The sequence below is a fragment of the Struthio camelus genome, chromosome 2 (genome assembly GCF_040807025.1).
Source record: "Struthio camelus isolate bStrCam1 chromosome 2, bStrCam1.hap1, whole genome shotgun sequence".
NCBI lineage: Eukaryota > Metazoa > Chordata > Aves > Struthioniformes > Struthionidae > Struthio > Struthio camelus.
In genome coordinates this window covers 68203826-68224588 of record NC_090943.1, presented here as the reverse complement: position 1 = coordinate 68224588, position 20763 = coordinate 68203826, and the positions used below count along the sequence as shown (strand labels likewise).

The window sequence follows — 20763 nt, the reverse complement described above, 5'->3', positions numbered from 1 at the left end:
GTGCTGTGTCCAGTTCTGGGCTCCCCAGTACAAGAGAGACATGGCACTCCTGCAGAGAGAGTCCAGCGGAGGGCTACCAAGATGATGAGGGGACTGGGGAACCTCTCCCATGCTCTGCAAGAGCTGGGCCTGTTCAGCCTGGAGAAGAGAAGACTGAGAGGCGATCTCATCAACGTGTACAAGTATCTGAAGGGGAGGTATCGAGAGGATGAGGCCAGTCTCTTCTCAGTGGTGCCCAGTGACAGAACAAGAGACAACGGGCAGAAACTGAACCACAGGAAGTTCCACCTAAACCTGAGGAAAAACTTTTTGACTGTGAGGGTGACAGAGCACTGGGCACAGGTTGCCCAGAGAGGTAGTGGAGTCTCCTTCCCTGGAGATATTCAAAACCCATCTGGATGTGATTCTGGGCAATATGCTCTAGAGGAGCCTGCTTAAGCAGGGAGGTTGGACTAGATGATCTCCAGAGGTCCCTTCCAACCTGTGTGATTCTGTGTGATTCTCTGTGTAGTGCTGTGTGTTTGTGTGTTTCTTAACCTACCATTAATCAGGCAGCATAAACCCTAGGCTTTGATTTCAAAGCCGTTAAGATATGGTTTGGCTGCAGTCTCAAGCTGATAAATTTCCATTCAGTTGTAGATGCAAGAGATTGGGGGAGGTGGGGGGGCAGAAACAACACACAGCCATACACCCCCACAGACACTTGCTTTCAAGTTGTATAAAAGCCAGGGCTTTTCAGGAAGAGAGAGCATGCGCATGTGTGGACAGAGGAATCAAGAACCTCTCTAAAAACCATCAGAAAATCTTACCCAAACAAATAACCTTTTTGAAGTTCTTCACAGATTATCATCCAGCGATCCAGCTGTCATGTTCAAGTTCACATTAGTCTCATTAAATAATGAAAATGAAGGAGTTCAAGAGAAGAAATAGTCTATTAAATGCTAAGATTCACCTCCAAGCAAACTTCAAACAGTTGACTGTCAGCTCTAGTAACCCTTACATGACAAACACATACACTTATCTTTAAATGATTTTAATAGGCTTTCCTTTCTTATCAGTTTTTCAATTGAAAAGCTGAGAGTGAATTCATAATGTGTCCGCATCCTGTTCTTGTAAAACACATGCAGATCATTTAACCATTTAATATAGTATTTTAGTTCAGCATTCCTGGACGACAACAAATTTATTAAATCAATTATTTGACAAGAATGAACAAAAAATGAATAGATAGCAATTATGCAGGTGCCCATTTACTCTTCATACTGGGGGGGGGGAGGGGAAGGGAATCTAAAACTTGACTAACCCGGGAAAAAATAATCCCAATAGGAAGTTCCCCAATTGAAAACTGGGGAGGCAAAGTTTTGCAGAGTATTCGTGTAAGTAATAGTATGGAAAAGAATAAAGCATGCTCATTAAGACTTATACAAAGTTTTTTCCCCCTGCAGATTGTTCCAATATTATGTTCTGTATTTGGCAACATGAATTTACATCTACCTGCCTCCCTCCCTACCAGCAACATACAGATGATGCAAAACAATACACATGAATACCAGAGAAGGGAAAAGCACCTTGGATTATACAGGCTCACGCTTGCCTGGGTAACCATTGCTACTAGTGTTGGGTTTGTACATCTACCTACTCTTCCTAAAGCCTAACCAGGCAGAGTTTTCTTATCATCTTTTTCTTTCCCTTTCTAAAATGAAATGAAATGAGAGGGAAGGAGAAGGGGGAGGAAAATGAAAGCTTGAAAGTGTAAAGCATTCAAGGGATTCAGCAACTATGTCCCATGGCCCACAAGTAGTGCATAATTATGTGCGTATCCCCCTGTATAGTTATGGCACTACTAATGTATTCTGAGTAAATGTTAGTAAAGTTTGGGGTGGGGTCTTCCATGCACTTCACTACAAAGCAGTGATTTTTGCCAAAAGAAAAATGAATTATTTTTTTTCAGTGTGAAAAATGCCGCTAGTTAAAAGTGGAGGGGGGAACACTTGTTACATTTATCCCTTACACAACAATTTCGGTGCAAGCAAACCTCAGAAGGTGGAGCAGGAGAACACAGCCCCTTCCCCTACTTTCTGAATCCTCACGTTGACTATTTCTGTTTTTAATGGCTCAGTTTCCACACATTAAAATGATGACCTTCTAAAGGCCCCTAAAATATGTGAAAGCTGACTGCTGCCTTCATAGTCACTAAGCGACCATTTTTCAAGTGTCATTTGTATTCATGAACAAAACTGTCTCCCTTCCCTCCCAACAGCTAATCAAAAACTCAAACCATATACACTTGTTTTCAGCAGAAATTTTATCCTGGCATTTTGTAAAACACTAATGGCATTTTTAAGTTTCCATCTTATATTTTTGAATTAAAAAAAGAAAATGCATGCACACAGCTTTACAAGCTGGTGAACAGAGAAGAGATTGGCATTAGAGATTCTAGTTTGACAATAATACTGTTTCTGGGTTTAAAAAAAAAAGAGTGGAAGGCTCGTTTCCTCACTTCTTGTCAACCTAGCATCATGTTCTCTTACTGCAAAGATAACGTGTCACTTGACCGTGCTTTTCAACTCTTAGATTATACATCTTCCACTGCTGTCAGTAGGTATTACAAACTGTAGTGTTCCTCCCAGGTATCTTTAGACTAGACAACTTCTGGTCACATGGTTTAGTCATCACCTGCACCTTGAAGCATCAGGTTACATTTGGATTTTCACTTTAATCCTCTTTTCACTTGAAGCAACAGATGCGTTGAAATACTAGGATTTTAGAAAAAAATCAGAAGAATCAGCTGCGGACCTCGGGACAAAAGGGCACAGAACAAAGTAAAATAAATGAATCTTCCTCCTCAGCTGACCAGCAGTTGGTCACTTGTTTCCATCTCTTCAGGCAGAGAGCTCCTCCAGTGCTCCCAACCACAGAGTGGGACTTGCAGTTTTGGCTCCATGAAAACAAAATGCTAGGTACAGTTTGTTAAAAATATTCTGTAGTCATAGAACAGAGGCAAAGGGCACTTGCACAATTATTTTCCTTTTTGCCAAGACCCTTGCTACCTTACCTAAAACTCAAGCTTATAGTACCAAAAAAGCTCTATTTTTTCATAATTAAAATAATAAAAAACCTGACTTGACTAGATGGGGAAAAGTAGCTTTAATAATTTGTCATAAACTTATTTTTGCTAGAAATCATTCTCTAATACCTTGAGGGAAAAAAATCCAGCTTTTATGATTTGCCAATTTAACTGATAATACTAAAAGATAAACACATGAAGAAGAGATTCCCCAAAGTTGCAGAACATATATTTCAAAGAGAAGTCCTGCTGCCTTAATTACCCAATTATTCTTTCACAGAACATCTTCAGTTTAACGAGCCTCAACAAGAACTATTTTAGAACTGTCCTACTTCACTGTACGATAACATGTATATATCCATATGTCTACATAAGTATATGTACATAAAACTAAAAATTCTGCTCTGCTTTGGTCAATATGTTGCTTTGGATCTCCTCTCCTTCTGCAAGTTTTCTATCAGCATCATATTTGGCAAGGGGTGCTTTATAATTTGACACACAGCTCTTAAAAACACTTTAGTTTCAGGTTAATTCTCATTTCTCTGCATTAATCCCATTTAGGAAGTGGGCTTCATATTTATTGCTGGGCTATCAATGCTTTTGCTAGTGAGCACAATTTACTGAGCAATAAACTCTAAACAGCAAAATTAATATGTTGGACTGCTGTGGTCTTAACCTTGGCAAAGGTCACTAGTTTCCACAGCTTCATTCCTGGAGAGCCTGGGCTAGTCAGAGCTTTGCAGAGGTTTACACCGTTAGTCCATCACTGGAGGTTAAACTGGAGACACTTATTTTTTTTTTTATCAGAAGCAGATTACCACCTCAATTTAGTTAAGTTAATTTAGTTTAGTTAATTTAGTGGGGAAAAAAATAAACAAACAAAACCCACACACCAAAGGCACAGACAGACGAGTTAATTCCCATGGGATAAACAGTGCAAACTTGCTTACACAAACTTACTTTGTGTTTACCGCAGGGTAAGAGGATGCTCATGAATAATTGCTAGGGTAGAGGAAATATAGCAAGTTCACAGTTCTTATTAATTACCCAACACAAACATGCTTAACTGCTTCGACACTCCGGGCAGGCCCACCCTGGTCCAAAGGCTACAACAGCAGATCAGGGGCATGCACGTTTTCCTGACGTCTGTGGGTCGAGGCCTGGATCCTCTAACTAATTTTTTTGTACTCACAACAGGATTCGAGTTCTGAATATTTTGGCAGCTCTTTCTATCAGCCCTACCTGAAAGCCAGCAGATGATCTGTTTATAGAGAAGGGAAGGTATTTCCTTCTCAAGGACTGAAGAGAAACACGTTTCCAAGTCTCAAGAGCTGCTCACTTAGCTTATAACCTCTTCATCAAAGGGGAGAGCAGAGTGCAAACATAGCTATTATGAAGCCTCAATGTTAATAAAATTAAACATTTTTGTAAAATGAAACATCTGGCAGCAGCTGTTCCTTTAAACCGTTTTTATTTGCCCTGAATTTCCACCCTAAAATTTTGGGCTCTTCTGCTATTCTCACATGTAAATCTGAATGGCAAATTAGACTTTACTTAACAGTTGTTCTAGGAAAAGCTGTAAGATTTACTGGTGGTTCCCCCTCCTTTCAGCTTGGTGCTGTATTTAGTATATTGAACAGGCTAGGAGAGAAACAACTACAGTAGTAGTATTTTTGCAATATATTTTGCAGTGGAAATGATTTTGAGGAAAAGCTCTCTTATCTATGCTTTACATTAATTTTCCAGCAGTAAACAATAAAATTAAAAAAAAAAAAATCAGATCTTAACATGATTCCACGGATGATGTAGATTTTTCTCCTCTACAAGAGAGATGCAAGTACTTTGAGGAAAAGGAGACTCAGCTGTTATAGTACTGACAATGATAAGCTACAAAATCATAAGCTAAGCTGTCAAGGAAAAAACAAAACAAAAACTATCATGACACACACAGACAAAAAGCACACCATACCCACACACAAAGACTGCAGTGCAGTTTTAGTACTTGAAGTTTGATACACTGTCCCACGTCCCAAAACCACATGCGTACTTTTGACATTGCTCCTGGATGAATTGGTCCCTTGGCAGATCATGAGCATTAATTTCCACAGCTGCCAGTGACCTGCCGATGCCGAGATCCCACTCTCCCAGAGCCCTGCAGCAGGGGAAGAGCTTGTAAAGCAATGGACTTCCCAGGCCAGGGATGGCGCCCCCATGGAGGTTAGCACCTTCTCAGCTAGAAGGAACATGGCCCAGTTTTGAAGACTGTGAGAAGAGGAAAACTAACAGCTTGTTTCCTTCTGAAAGGCATGCTAATATGCCACTGAAAGCAAGCTTGCTGTCTCACATAACTCATTTGTAAGATACTTGACTGCAGATTCGCTATCTAGAATGATATTAAGTTGTAAGATGCTTTGACCCCCATACCCATTTGACAGCCCTAAGCTTCACTTACTGTCTACAGATATTCGTGATCACCTTAATTTTGGCACCTAATACCCTCTAGTTCTCTCCTAGCCAGCCCACTGAAACTGGTGACTGCACCTTCTCTTCACAAGTCCAGATGGATCTTGCATTTTGTGTCATTTGGTGCTAGTGAGGTGATTTGCAGTTTCCAGCCTGGATTTACACAGAAGAGATTTACTCCCACGCTGCCAAGCCAGCTTTCAAGCTGAGCATGCATAAGAAAATAGACCTTGGTCTATAATACAATTTATCCAAGTTGGCCATTTTTTGTTCTGATACTTGTTTCTAAATAGATTGAACGTTCAAACAACAACATTCATTTTTTTAATTAACTACTACAAAAGTAGTAGTATTTCACTACTAGTGAGCAGCTTAATTTGACAACTATCTTCTTGACAGGATATCTTGTCAAGAAAATACACTCATGAGAAATCCTTATCTCATAACAGGTCAGCAATTTGCGGGCCAAAATGCTCAAGTGTCAATTGCCTCCGTGTTATATCCAGGGCACATCCTTCAAAGCCACACATCCCATTTGCCAGGCACTATGAAATACATACACAATATTTGCTTAATTATTCTCAAGCATATGCTTTGGAAACACAAATGCTCAGAGGTGGTTTGCCTATTGTTCTGAATCGGGGTAACTGCATGGAGCACGATTATTTTATTTAGCGGTTGAGGAATATTGCAAGCTAATTATAAAATGAACTTCTACAGTTCCACCTAATGATCACTTTCATGATTCTGTCTGATGAATAAAGACTTTTTACACACAAACAAAGGAATTTTCATTAGGATTAACTTCTAGCATCTGCTTTTCTAAAAAGCCACTTAAAGTTCTGAAAATATGGGCAGTGAACAGCTATTGCCCTCAAACTTTGGGAAGGAGGGAAAGAAACCTCACCAACTTATCCATCCAGAGAAACAGTATTTTTTTTTTTCATTAGAAACCCAAAAACTTTTATCGCAATGGCCATTTATTCTCCAACAGCAAAGTTTTGGCTAATCATTCACTTTAAACCTTGGTTCAACACCTTAATCTAACTGGAACATTACAGACTGGAGTCCTGCTGCCCTACAGAAAGCCTTATCCTTTCCAAAACGTACCATAACCTCTCAGCTATACAACACCATGAATAGATCTAGACTCTAACCAAAGAGCATGAGAAACAACAGGAGGGTCACACTTGGGGAAATCCTTAAACACACCAGGCTATTCAAGGTCTAAGAGAGCTGACATCAAAAGCGGTCATTTGACTCACTTTGTTGCTCAGCCCCATGCAGTATCACATTCCTCCAAAATTATTAAGCTTTGTATTCCTTTTATCTGGGCACCTGAGATAAGGATATAGGATGACAAGTGATAAATAAATGAATACCTTATGCAAAACATGGGAAGGACTTCCACACTTCACCTACCCTGGAGATGCACTGGCTTCAAACTAATTAACTCCTCTTGATAGAGAGAGGCCTGTCTTGATTATATTTGAAACTCGAAAGTCCTTTTACTTTGTTGTGTGACTTTTTCCAGATGCTGCATTTGGTATAAGTAATAACAAGTATCATAGAAATCAAAAGATTCATATGAACAAATACATTTTTCAAAACATGGGTAAACTGTTGCGAAGAGTAGAGATCACAACAGCTTTTTGTAACACCACCACGACAGTCTTTCACAGGCACCTCCATTATGTTTCTCAGCAAGAAAAATTATGGAAGTGATATCAAGACAAAAATTGGAAAGAAATTTGTCAGAAGTTGAAAGTCTCCCAACAGTGGATTAATACAAACACACACTGTCCAAAATACAAAAGAATATACAATCAGCATACAATCTACTAGTCTTGAGGCACTACTGCTTCAAGAAATGTGCCATATCATTTTTAACAAAACTAAAGTAACCTTTAAATTCATCCCCAGCTTTCTCAGGTATCAAGGCAAAGAAATGACTTAGAACAGAAGTTCTCATTCCCACAGTTTTGCTAATCCAAGTCTAAGCAGGCAACAAATACCATACAAAAATATCAAAGAATATTAAAAATCCCTGCAAGACTCCATTGTCCTCAAGAGATTCTGGATCAAGCCCAGAATGAATAAAATCAGGATGGAAAATGTGCAGAATACAACGTAAATGGGGTTCAACCAGCATAACTGGTTGCAACTAAAGAGTCTAGAAGGATGTAAAAACATCAACACTGAAATGATTTGTCAGAAGTACTTTAAAATAATCTTGCTGTTAAATAAAAAGCTTGAAAATGTATTCCCTGAGGAAATCTCCATCGCTTGCAGCGTGCTGTTTGAAGAAGCTTTTGTGTTCTGTGGTTTAGAGCCGCGTAGCTTGCATGGTCTCATTGGAGCTGTTAAGACTTGCCTATAAAAAGAACCTGGACCATTATATGGTAATCTAAACACAAATTTCTCGCAAATTCTTACTCACCGTAGAAAAATTGCAAGCACACAAAGATCATTATCCATCACAGACACCTTAAAGAAACAGATAGCCAACCTAGCCTACCTCTACATTACAAGCGGCATACAAACAAGGACTCACAAAATTACTTGTGCCAGGAGCAAGGTGGGGGGGGGGGAGAAGGGGAATACACACAAGACTTAAAAAAAATAAAGTTATAATGTGCTTTTACTGACCAATCTCCTGACCTTGTCACCTTTTGTGCCCTGTTTCAGTGGAGAGCGTCAGTGCTTAGCCCTGCTGTTTATGCTATCGAAGACAGAAATGGTGTAAAAAGGATCCAGTTCTCCTCCCTCCGCTAGTTATCTTCAGCGGTGCAAATGGTAGCAGGCAAAGCCAGGGATGCAGGAAAACAGTCCTGTCTGGGTTCACATTCTGCTCAAAGTGAGCCCTACAGGGTAAAAAGTACAAACAGGTTGGGCTTTTTCTCTCCCTGAAGCAGAAGCTTAGATTCTGCAGCAGTGGATAGTGCCTGCTAAAACATATTTTCATTGTATTCAGTAAAGAAAGGATTCCTTGAAGTGTTTCCTGCATTTTCTTTTTAAAGGCCTTTCATCAGTGTTTAATAAAGCAAAATAAAAACAACTTTTTACAGCTTTCTTAAGGCAAACAGAAATATTTGGGCAAAGGATGCTGCAAATAGTCAGATTACAGCACATTCTAGTCACTTTTAATAGGAGATTCCACAGCTTAGGATTTAAAATTAAAAAAACGCCACAAATATCCAGCTACTAAATCCTTCATTCAGAGTTCAGCAAGCTTCAGTGACCCTGATGAGCACAAAAGCTTTGCAACGGCAGAGAGGTAGAGCCTGAGGTAGCCTAATCTCAGAAAATTAAAAGCTTTGAAGATTAAGAGCAGGACCTTGAAATGACCCAGAGAGAAAGGAGGAGACACTGTGCTTTCTGTGGCTGGTCTCTCCCAGAGGGCCAGCGGCTACGCCCCGAGCGCCCTCCGCCAACAGCTCCAGCAAAGGAGTGTTTCAGCACTGGGCCTTGCTCTCTGCAGGGGCCACAGACTAAAACTGCAAGTCCTAGAATCGGACTTCAGCTTGCCAGAAACCTGAGAGGGAAGGAGGTATTCCCAATTGCATTTGCTACCCTGTTATCCCAAAAAGGGGGGGGGGGGGTGATGTTCTAGAAATAACAAGATTTGCATTTACTCTGAAGGGATAGCGCTCTTGAGAGTTGTGTAGGGAAGCTAGCTCACAGATTGCTAAACTCCTGCTTGTTCTTGTTTACCTTCTTCCTATTCTCTTTTGAAACATGAACAAAAAGGGGATGCAGAAATTCAGCTGAAGTCTGACCAGTACTGAAAATACCAAGTTCATCACATTTCACAGGCTAAATTCCTGCAATACACCTCAACTCTTGCCTTTCCCACAGCACCATAATCACTAACTTGCTTATCATCCCTTAAAACATCAAATCCTTTTCTGCAAGGCTGTTGACAAGTCAGGTGTGCCCCTTGCTTCAGCTTCTGTCTGACCAGTACTTCCTTGTCCTCTACCCCATTAACTCTAAATGCAAACTTTTATACTTTGCTGTAGCCCAGCAAAACTTTATGCATTCAGGACTCCAAATTTCAAGCTGGGGAGGGGTACAAACAAAACAAAAAGAGGAGAGGAAAAAAAGAAACCCCCACACAACAGTTTCATCAGAACAGCAGCGCTGCAGGCTACATGCCTGCTGCGATAACGCGAGGGGAGTGTGCTGCCTGCACGCAGGTGCTGAGGTCAGCACCCTCGCAGGTTACCGCCCTGTCGTCCCTGCGCAGCGGCGCGCGCAGGCCCCTTGCGCGCAAGCTGTGCCTCACGCAGTGCTGCCCATTGACCTACAATGGCCAGAAGGCAGCTCAAAGACAAATGAAGGCGAGGGTTACATGATAAGCATGCAGACTTTACAGACAAGCAAGACGACACAGAAATTGCTCTTTCCGTTTCACATAACCTATTTGCAAAAATAATTACAACAATAATTTGTACTCCAAGCTTTTGTGATGTACCTCTGTCAGCTCAGTTTCAGTACCTCCCTGTCTATCTTTGCAGAGGGGCTCCCAGCACTTTTTACACTAACTGGCAGTACAAGCAACTGGGGCGGGGAGGGGAATCACTTAGCTGACAACAGGTTTCACTATTAAGAGGAGACCTATACACACAAAAAAATCCAAAAATTTAGGTTATGTTTTTGTGCCTCAGAATAGAGCAGATATAACCCCAAGAAACAGTTTCAATTTTTTTTTCCTAGGATAGCTACCACAGAGAAAATTGAAATCATGTTTTGGGAAGAGTTCATATCATCAATTTGATATGCCTAAAAGAAGCAGAAAACAAAACAAAGCTGAAAGGTCACTTGCACTTGCTAGTGAGAAAACTGGCAGAAAAGGCATCAACCAGTCTCTGCCTTGCTAAACTGCAGAGTGATGCCACCACGGGGTATCAAAGGCAATGAAGTTAATATTGCTAGAAGTACCGCACAGACATCAGTGGAAAGGAAAGAAAATGTGACCCGACAACTCACTTGCACATACAAAGCTATTTCAAAACTGTAAATAATTGCGTTTTCATCAAAAGAGACAAATTTTCACTGTCTTTATTTGACTTTAGCTAATTACAGTTAGCCGCAAATAAGTACTTATTGTTCATTTATACAGAGATGATAGAATCACTGCAAACTGATGACTAGACCACCTTATATACTACACACTTCTCCTGCTAGGAAGTAAATAGAGCAGAATATTAGAGGCTCAGTGCAGCTGTACTGGCTACTATCTGTTGCCAAATTCTCTCTGTAACTTATTTTCAACAGAACAGTTTATTTACCTTCCAATAGTTAGAAAAATACACCAAAATTGGTATGTATGAAACAGGCATGTACACGTGCATGCACTTGAATATCTATAATACATTATTAAAATTCTTGGTCATATTTATTGGATGGACCACTGAAACATCAAGCTGACTCTAAGGCTCCTGTGAATAGTCCCTAGAAAGTTGTTTCTCAATAATGTGATCTTCAAAGGCACAGTTTAAATTTGTAAGAAGCATTAGTCAAACAGAGACATGACAGCTATCACCTCCAGAACATCAAAGATTTGGACACAAGAAGTAGAGGAACCATTAAGCAAAGAAGGGCTACCTCTCATAGTGTTAACAAGTCCTGACAGATTTAGACCACACTTGGCTTGCTTCTGGCACAGCTACCTTACTACCATGCACAGAGTCTATGCCAAAACACACCCGTACAATTGGTTACAACTATTCAGTCCAATACAGCAACCAGGAAGGCACAAATAGCTCTAAATTGCTTGGTCATTTATATCTTGAATGAAACAATCACATAGATGGCCCAGAGAAGATGATTGTAATAGCAAATATTTATATACATATAGGTGCTCACTTTTTTGTTCTCACTTAATTCTCAGAGACGGTTTTGAAAGCTGCATCATATTAAAATAGTCAAGACACTAATCCTGACAGATTTCATACCGTATACCATCTTCTTTTAGAGAAACTGTAAGAGTGCAAATAAATGTAGACCCAACAAAACTCTTAATACTAGAAAGGAGGAGACATACTTACACAAGGAAAACATTTTATCTTTTCTGTTCCTTTGTCAGCCTGAATGCACCAAGTTAACCACACAAACTCCCAACTCCTCAATGCTTCCAGACAGTATGATTATTTATCTAAATTTAGTAAACATTTACTTACCCAGTATCCTCTTGGAAGCCTTCCAACTCATCTCTTTGCTCCGCTAAAGTGGATTCTAAATCCAGATAGGTACCGTTGTGAGACAACTGCAGCGTGCAGTCATCAAGCTGTAGAACAAAATTCAGAAGTTCAGATTATAGCAGTAACTCTCTCCGAAATATAGCAACCTTCCCATTTTCAAGGTCCCTGGACAGGGTCTCCCTAACCAAACCATATTTAAGGAGTGAAGAAGAAAAAAGGGTGCTTTCATGCAATTTATGTACTCTGATCTCTATTCCATATTCACTAGACCGTGCTCAATCACAATATCAACACAACTAACACAGAGAGAAAATTATTAATCTGAAGGTATATAATTTAGAGCATTATCACCATGCCTTTAGACACCTGTAAGGAGAGAGAAGTGCATTTAAATTTATAGCCAGAATATGGAAGACTCTCTGCTCCCAGCTCTTACAGTATGTTTAAGTAGAGTTTCTGGGTCTCTGGATGGAGGTGGAGGGGAGAGGCAGCTGTTTTGTGAGCTACTAAAAAGCCTCTGAGAGGAAAAAACATGGCCAAAAGACAGCACAAGCTGTGGTAGCTACGACTGTGACAGCCAAAAGTTGGGATCCTGCAGCAAGGAGGAAAGCTGTTGACCAAGCCCCAGATTTTCTAGCATTCTTATTTCAGGGCCAGGCGATAGCCTGCCTCAGGGCACAGGTACCAACTTGCTATAAAGGCACTGAAGTAAAGCAAAGATCAAACCTGAAACGAAGAACCTGCCTGCAATCACACAGAAGAGGGAGAGAGAAATTAATAAACCCTCTTTATTTCCATCCTCTCTTCCCTAGTCTTCAAGTTTTCTCTCTTAATTGTTCCAGCCATTAGTAAAAAAAAGTCACATTTGATTGAAGTTAAAAATAAATAAATAAATAGAAAGAAAAAAACACTTGGGGGATAGGGGGAGCTTCCTATAGGAGCAGGCCTAGATCCAACCTAAAACTCTGGCCAGCTCATCACGTGGAAACACAAAATAATTACTAGATCAAGTAGGGTAACTGAAGAAGCCTGAGGGAAGAGCTAGGAATTAACATGAGCTCCTCTCTCACCATGAGATAACCCAGCATCAAATCACAAGGAATGAGGAAAAAACCCTTTCCAGGGCAGGGAAACAAAAAAATATTTACCAAAGGATAGGTGAAAGTACAGGGTGACCTACCCTACTGCCAGAAAAGGAATGACCATCCACGTCTAGAGATCCCAGCCCAGAAGCAGAGAAACTACCATCACCACGCGTCCAGTCTGATAAGCTGCCATGGACCTTTGTCGGTAAGTCCAAGCTCTCTAATGTATTTGGCCTCCTTTTGTAATAGGTTCCGAGTTCAAAAATATTGTAGCCTCAAAGGTATTGTGTTACTAGATGTAAAACCTAGTCTCATAACAAAGCAGTCTCACCGTGACCTGCCAAACAGGAGATGTTTCATTCCTCCGGATTTGGCAAAATAAGCTTACAGGTTCTTTGCATACCTCTGTCCACCAAAAGGCAATTGTGATAATGGCAGTGTAATTCATAGCCATATTGCAAAGGTTACTTTGGAAAGAGGAGAAAATTTATTACTGCACTTGATACAAATCTTCTGTCACAGGTGGCAATCAACAACTCCTTGAGGAGATAGGAAGGGTCTGAAAGACTATGACGCAAGTAAATTATATCCCCTTTTTTATTTAATTTTTTTTTAACTAGAAAAGAAATTCAGCAAGATTCCCTGGTGTTGATGAACTACTCATTTTAACTTCCCATGCAGGTTATGGGCTCCCAGTAATCTTTCAGGAAGCGATGATAAAAACTCGCACTCATGTCCAGAAGGTCACTACTAAGACTTAGCTTCCCAGTTCCCTGTCACTGCCAATAATGCCAATAATTGGCATAGACTGCCAATAATCATACTACGGTTATTGTAGGTTACCCGATTTGGAAATATTGCACAAGTGCCTGTTGATATCAAGTAAATGATGGAGAGTGACTTTTGAGTTACTCCACATCACTGTGCTTTCCACCGCTCACAGTTTGAAAGAAAAGTTCTTCTTTTGGAGAAAGGGAAAAGGTGGAGGGAGGAGGTAAAGCTGAATTTCAAACTTGCTCAGGTTTTCTTTCTCTTTTTCCTGGAGAAGGAGCATTTAAAATGCAAACAGTGCAATAGTGATTTTTACTCTGACTCTAGGGATTAAAGAAAGAAAAGAACTTTCAAGCACAACCCTCTGTTACAAAAACAACAGTGTTACTGTTTTGTATCTTTCTGATTACAAAGGATATTATTAATCTATGTTAAATTCAAAATATATTCTTTAGAGGAAAAAAGACTAAATACTACTCTGGGAAACTTTTTCCCAGTAGCCTGGGATATCACATGAAATGCTAATTTATTCAAAGTACTGCCAAAAGGCAAACTACTAATTTGATAAATGTTCTACTATCACTATGGAGATCGGGAGACTTGCCCACAATTTCCAATTATACTGCATAATTAGGGAAAGGGAACTGTGTTTCACTAATATCTTATGACTTTAGTCTATAAAAAGCATGATGAGAACAGGAAGTACCTAACATACAAGATAAAGGGAAATGGTACATTCTACCTATTTTCATCTCATCTCCATAGCTTCAGCTGAATACAGCATTCATTCACGCTTTAAAGCATTGGCACAACATGTCCATTAACAGGAGTTACAGTAAGGAGAGAAATAGAAATATCTTTATTTCAGTTGCTTAACATTGAGTTTTGCCAAAAAGACTTTTTTCTTGTGGGTGTGCATGTATAGAAAGAAATAGAAGGGAGCAAAACAATGCCTTTAAAAAAAAAAAAAAAAGAAGGCAATAAACACCAAAACCACCTTTATCTATATAGGCTCACTCTACTACTTTACATCTTCCCCTCCAAGCTTCACTTGCACTTTTACTTCACAAGTGGAATACAAAAAGGGAAGGTACCTTATGAATTACTTGTATTCAGCAAATTGCCTGTTTTTTAACATAAACAATAGCTAATATTCACTCATTAGTACCTGCTATTAGCAATTCAGGATTTTGTTCTCTCTCCTCTGTTCAACGTCATCACCTGTTTTATTTGCTACTTATCACTTCTCCCAGTCTCTGGAGACCCTCACAAATGGCCCCCATTTAGTTCATCCAAGACATGCTCTTTGAACTGAACATAATTCACATTACAAACCTTATTATCACCCCATTTTCTGATAGGGCAATCAAAAGTCAGAACCCATAAAGACAAGCTTTAAAAATAAATAAATAAATATTTATATATATATATAAAACTGAGCTGTTTTCCATAATCATGAACAAGATGACTATTCAACTCTTCAAAAATTCTTTGCATTTACTCCACTTCATTTTTTTTTTTTACATATAAATATTTTTAAGACTCTTCAGTATTTCATATTAGGTTCAAAATTCAACTTAGTATTTTGTCATTAAACTGCTTAATCCATTATTCCTATTACTTCAAAGTCAGATTCCCTAAGATTTTTTCATAAGTTTACAAATCCTTAAAAAAAAAAAAAATTCTCTTCTCATTCCCTTCAAATCAGTATTTATCTCTTGTATCATACTTTGTGTTGTCCAGAAGAGCTAAAAAGTTGATATAGGCCATTTAAATGCAACTCATCCTGCAGTCTTTACAAGAATTGATTACTTTTCTACAGTCGCATTAAAATACCACCACAGGTACTGTGAGATCACGTGTAATTGACCCTGCCAAATTGGACAACTGTAATACTGCTTTTTGAGACAAATACAGAATTTCTCAAATTTTAAAGGTTTTTGCAACATTTCAAGTTTTTCCATTGCAGTTCAAGTATCAAATCTACTTTTGTGAAGCTATAAATAGTATGCATGCATTTGGATTGCATTCTCATCTTCTCAAATTAGCAGCTCCTTGAGAAAACATTCAGAGCACTTTTTCCTTGAGTCCCTGTGGATGTTCCCCAACTCTCTCATCTCTATGAGGAGTAGGCCTATCCAGGAATAGCACCTTTCACTGGAGTCACAGGGCTGCTTGCAAGCCACACTGGGATAAGTGTGGTTCTCAGACTCGGAAACACACTGGCCTCCAAGTCTTGTGCATGAGGTGGCAAACAGAAGTCATCAAGATGTGCTGATGTCTACAAGAGAAAAGGAGCAGAGGCTAAGCCATGGGTAACAGTCATCAAAACACGTGTTTTAGATAGAAACTCCAGCAGCGGATGGCCAGCACTACTGGCAACCATCCTCCCACTGGGTTTACATGAAGGAAGTAAGGAGAGTAAGACATAAGTTACTTTTTATGCGAGTATTCCTCACTTAAAAAAAAAATCTAACTGGTATGCTAATTACTGTTTTCAGTTCCACATTGAAACCTTACTGAGACACGAGGATCTGTATTCTGTCAGGACAAGACAACTATTAGAAAGTAGCAGGTGTTGATTCCCTGATGTGTAGCTGTGTGGTTTGGACAAGAGCAGCTCAAAAAACAAGGGGGATCTTGCCTGGCCTGGATGAGCAGAGGAACCCAGCACTCCCTGGGGCACTAGGCAGAGCTGCTCACCTCCTGAAAGGACAGAGACTGGAAAAGGCACCTTGGGCAGCATCAAGCTCACTAGCTCCTCGCCAATTTTCCATAGCTGACTAGAAACATAAAAGCCTAAAGCCAGTAAGAGAATCAGATGTTTGCATGCAAAAGCCTGAAACGCAACTAAGAGCTACTAAATTAAACTAGTCCAAGATTTACCTTGTTCTGGATCAAACATCCAGAAACAGGAACAAAGATGTTTGAACTTTCGCAGCTCAGAGTTGGTATCCATGCATCAGTGGCTGTCCTGCACTGTCCAATCATTATTAGTACCTATGCTGCAACTATAACAGGCACAAAAGGAAAACTTAAAAAAAAATTACCATACACGCACAAACCTGAAGACTACTACCCAAACAGTTTCCTATGTGAGTTTGTGCGTATACATAAATCTAAACACACATTTATTCTACATTATTCTCCCTACAGTTTTCAAACAAGTACAATGTAACAAATTGACTGAATTTGAGTGTTAGATTCATGTTAAAAGCAGAGTACGCCAAACACAAGTAGCAGCATTGTTTGAGAAGTGAGAGCCAAGTAGTAAACACAGATAAACGCTATACCTCAAAACTTCAGGACAGCATCCACTGGCTGTAACCGTGACGTGCTTTGCCCTCCTGCAGGGTCCTGCTTCATTCAATTCCCAAACATCTCTGGGAAGCAAGATGCAGGACGCTTCGCTGCACAGGGTGCAGTTGTTCTTAGAGCAGAACCATGCTGCGCTTTCAATAAGGCGGAACAAAGAATTATGTGATCGTATCACTAATAACTGAATCATAACATATATGTCCAAAGGGACAAAACAAAAAGTTACATTTGCAATTTCAGTGCATGTTTCTCTCGAGTCTTTTAATCATCATCTGCACATAAGGATTTAGGAACAAAGTTTTGTTTTGGTTTTTGGCTTTTTTAAGTGAAACAGAATGGTAATTTCAGCCCAAGAAACTATTGATACCCTCATGAGTCACCACCACAGTTAGAAAGCCTTTATTTAAATAACTCTGAAATAGACTTTTCCCACAGATAATTATGTCAGGAGAAAAATATGGAAAAACAATTACAGGAAGTACTTACAAAGTCCATCAGATTTATGAGTGATAGTTATGCTGTTACAAGTCTTACACCGAGAAGATGAATATAACTAGTCATGCAAAAGCAAACAAACTTGATTAAACAGTTAAAGAAAAAAAAACATCAGAACATTTAAAAACTAAAAGCTACTCCTTCACTCTCGTCCTAGTCCTTTGCTGTTTAACCCGTTACAGGGGGGAACTCAGTCATACAAGAGAAGGGTGTCCTAGCTTCACTATTAACCATAAAGAGGCAGAGAAAGATAAGCAGAGCTTATCTGCCAGCAGAGCTCTGCTTTTGCCCTGCCACCTGGGACATGTCCACTGCTCCAGGCCTGGAGAGCCTTCAGTGACACAGCTCCTGTTTGCCCCATAAAAACACACAGACAGGGGAAAGTTAAGCAACAAACTCTTTCAAGTGTTATTTATAGACTACCAGGAAAAAGAAAATAGGACAGGCTCTCAGTATATTATCTTCTTTTACAGGTCACCAGATAGAACTAGTTTTGGCTAGTCTCTCAATCTGCGGTGCCAAAATAATTTGTACTGCAAGGCTGTCAAGCTTAACAGGACTCAAAATAGTTTAATGGTAGTACACAAGCTATTACCTTAAAAGAAAAAAGAAAAAAAAAGACAGCAGAAAGAAAAGAAGAATATCAGCCAGTTACCTGATGCCATAAATGCTCACTGCCACTTTCAGAAACTACAACAGAAATGTTTACAACAGAATGAAGAAAAGAAAAAACAAAAACTGAGTTCAGCCATTTTTCTTTTACTGCCTTTAGCTTCTTACAGTACAAGAGAAGCATCCAAAACAGATATACGGGAGGTGAAGGAAAGGAGGATGAAGCACTTGTTCCTGAACCGATGCAAACCGCATGCACCCTCAGGCAAAGAGGCCAAACACTGAAGTCTGCTCCTCTTACTTTCCCCACACACACATGCGGATGTGCACACCACATACACACCTGTCCTCTCATTCAAGAAGAGCAATGGGTACATAACTCAACTCAAAGGCGAATTGCCATGCCAACAGAAACTTTGGGGAAGCCGTTTTCTTTTCCCCCAGAATGCTTCTTTTCCCCCAGAATGCTTCTCCAGATTATATAGCGCCAATCCAGAGTGGACTTTCCTTTGGCTGGTTTTTAACTTTCCTGTCCAGAGTAGCAATGGGCCCTCCTTCCTTTTCAAAAAGCATTAACAGAACCATGAGCCATTATAAAAAGCTTCTTGTGTTTGCTATTTGTTCAATGACTACAGAACTGTATTTTATAACAAAAAATCCCAGAGAGCTTCCCTTTCCTCACCTGAACACCCAGGAATCCATTCAGAAGCACAGATCTTGGACAAGTGGCTTTTGGCACCTCTCCTAAATGCCAAGAAGGTGTTAACAAGTCAACAGCCAGCGTGTGCAAAGATAGTGCCAAACATCCTCCTGATCTTATCTTCCATTTAAGTAAAGACAGGCACCTTTCAAGAATTCAGTTCAGATAGCGATCAAGGATTGTATTCATACTATGAGGAGGCCTACATAATGACTTAGAAAGTTAAATTTGTTTATCAGTGTTTCTGCCAATTACCTGAACCTCTTGACTTCGCAGCATAGGCTGGAAATACAACACGCTCTCATCAGATTTCTAGTTATTCTAGCTGGACTTTACTGGACAGATTGGAAACAACGAAATGAGCAAAACAAAATTACAGGGAAAGGAGGAAGAGAGAGAGAGAAGTTATTCAGTATAATCAAACTACAGAAATAAAATCCCTCTTCAATTCTAGCTTCTGGCACAGACTCAGAAAATCCTTATCTTACTCAAATGTCTTAGCTCATCTTTCATTTAAAGATTACTTGCAGTCATTGTTTGTACTAGTGTTGGCATACTCCTTATTCACCTACAGAATGCTTTTCAGAGTAGGGGAAATGGCTGATAAAAACAAAAAACAAAGTTCCTTTATGCTCAGTTTTTCTTTCCAAATCCAAAGCCTTGTTTCTCTTTACACATCACAAGCTTGACACATTTGCACTCCTGCTACACAGCTTTTAAACATGCTCCTTTCCGGTTCAGCTGTTTTTCTAGTGGAATGGCAATCCTGTTACCGAGGCCTACAAATGCCAACTCTCCCCTCACTTGGCCATCTCCTCCTCTTTTCTAAAAACCATTTCTAGCCGAGGAAAGGGAAGAGAAAAATAAATAAATAAATAAAATCAACAATTCTGTCCATTTACCAGCCCAAATATATTTTGCATCTTTAAGCAAATTGCATAAACTGAAATGGTGCAACTCAGTCATTTTCTGTCTAAGGCCAAGCTCCAAACTGAGAATGATTATGCTATGCTCAGAAGGTACTGTATTTTAATGCTTTTGAAATATTACTACAAATAATCTGACCTAAGTATTCCACATTTGCACATGGCTGGACCCTTAAAGCATAACAGTACTGCCATCATCGGTTCTCACAAAATAATGAAAAATGGGGAAAGCCCAGTTATGTCCCATTGAACAGAGCCAAGCCACCAGAACAACTTTTCTGGCTTCAGAGCCACTACCAACTGCCCTCTTGCCAAGTCTTTCCCTTCTCATGCGAGTAGGTGCTACCCAGTCCACAGCATGGACGTGCGCATCCCAGTCATGATCATTTTAATTAAAATGATGGGGAAAGACCAAAGCATCTAGCCCAGAAGTAATGCAAAATGACCCACCTCAGGTAAAAAGCTGTCCATTAACAGAATAAAATGGAAGCAAATAACCTGCATGCAATCCAAAGGTTAGTGCCCAAAATTCATAATGTATACTAAAAATTGCCTCATCGCCAAGTCTGACAGCAACCCAATACAGCATATGATTACAGTATCCTGACTGAAAAGTCCTTATGTTTCAAGTGGCTCCTTTGCAATTGTTTAAAAGGAAACTATACTTTAAACTCATTTTTCTCCCTTTATGTTTTTTTTCAATCCAGTTCTGTAATTCAAAACATTTTCTTACTACTCCTTTAAAAATTACAACAAAATCAATGTTTTCATAAGATCAGACCTTTAAAAGTAAGGTCAGCAACAGGTCCTATATAGAAGGCAGTTTATGGAGAAGGCATCTGTGCCATCTTCAGTTATCTCTACTCACAAAGGTCAGTGAGGTTTCAGAACTGTGGTGAGCTCACTCTTCCAACCTTATTTCAAGATTGGAGAAAAAAAACTCTTTTGCCAGATCTGGGACTTCACACTATTCCAAGTAATTTAGCATGTACAAGTTCTCCCTAATTTTGCATCACTTTAGGAGTAGCATAGTTTGTGGGAGTAATTACTAATGCTAACACACCTTTCATTTACTTTTAGCACAGCAATACCCATCCTCAAGCTACTTCATAAGCTTGGC

General features: G+C 39.6%; 1 protein-coding gene across 9 annotated transcripts in view; it reads right to left on the bottom strand.

Moving 5' to 3' along the window:
- The window catches only part of FHOD3 (formin homology 2 domain containing 3), a 414657-nt gene that overhangs the window by 370752 nt on the left and 23142 nt on the right, over positions 1-20763 (bottom strand). For all 9 annotated transcript variants that reach the window (XM_068936172.1, XM_068936173.1, XM_068936165.1 and 6 more), the window contains one exon: positions 11716-11822. In XM_068936172.1, the coding sequence (XP_068792273.1) occupies positions 11716-11822 (107 nt within the window). The remainder of the gene's footprint in view (positions 1-11715; positions 11823-20763) is intronic.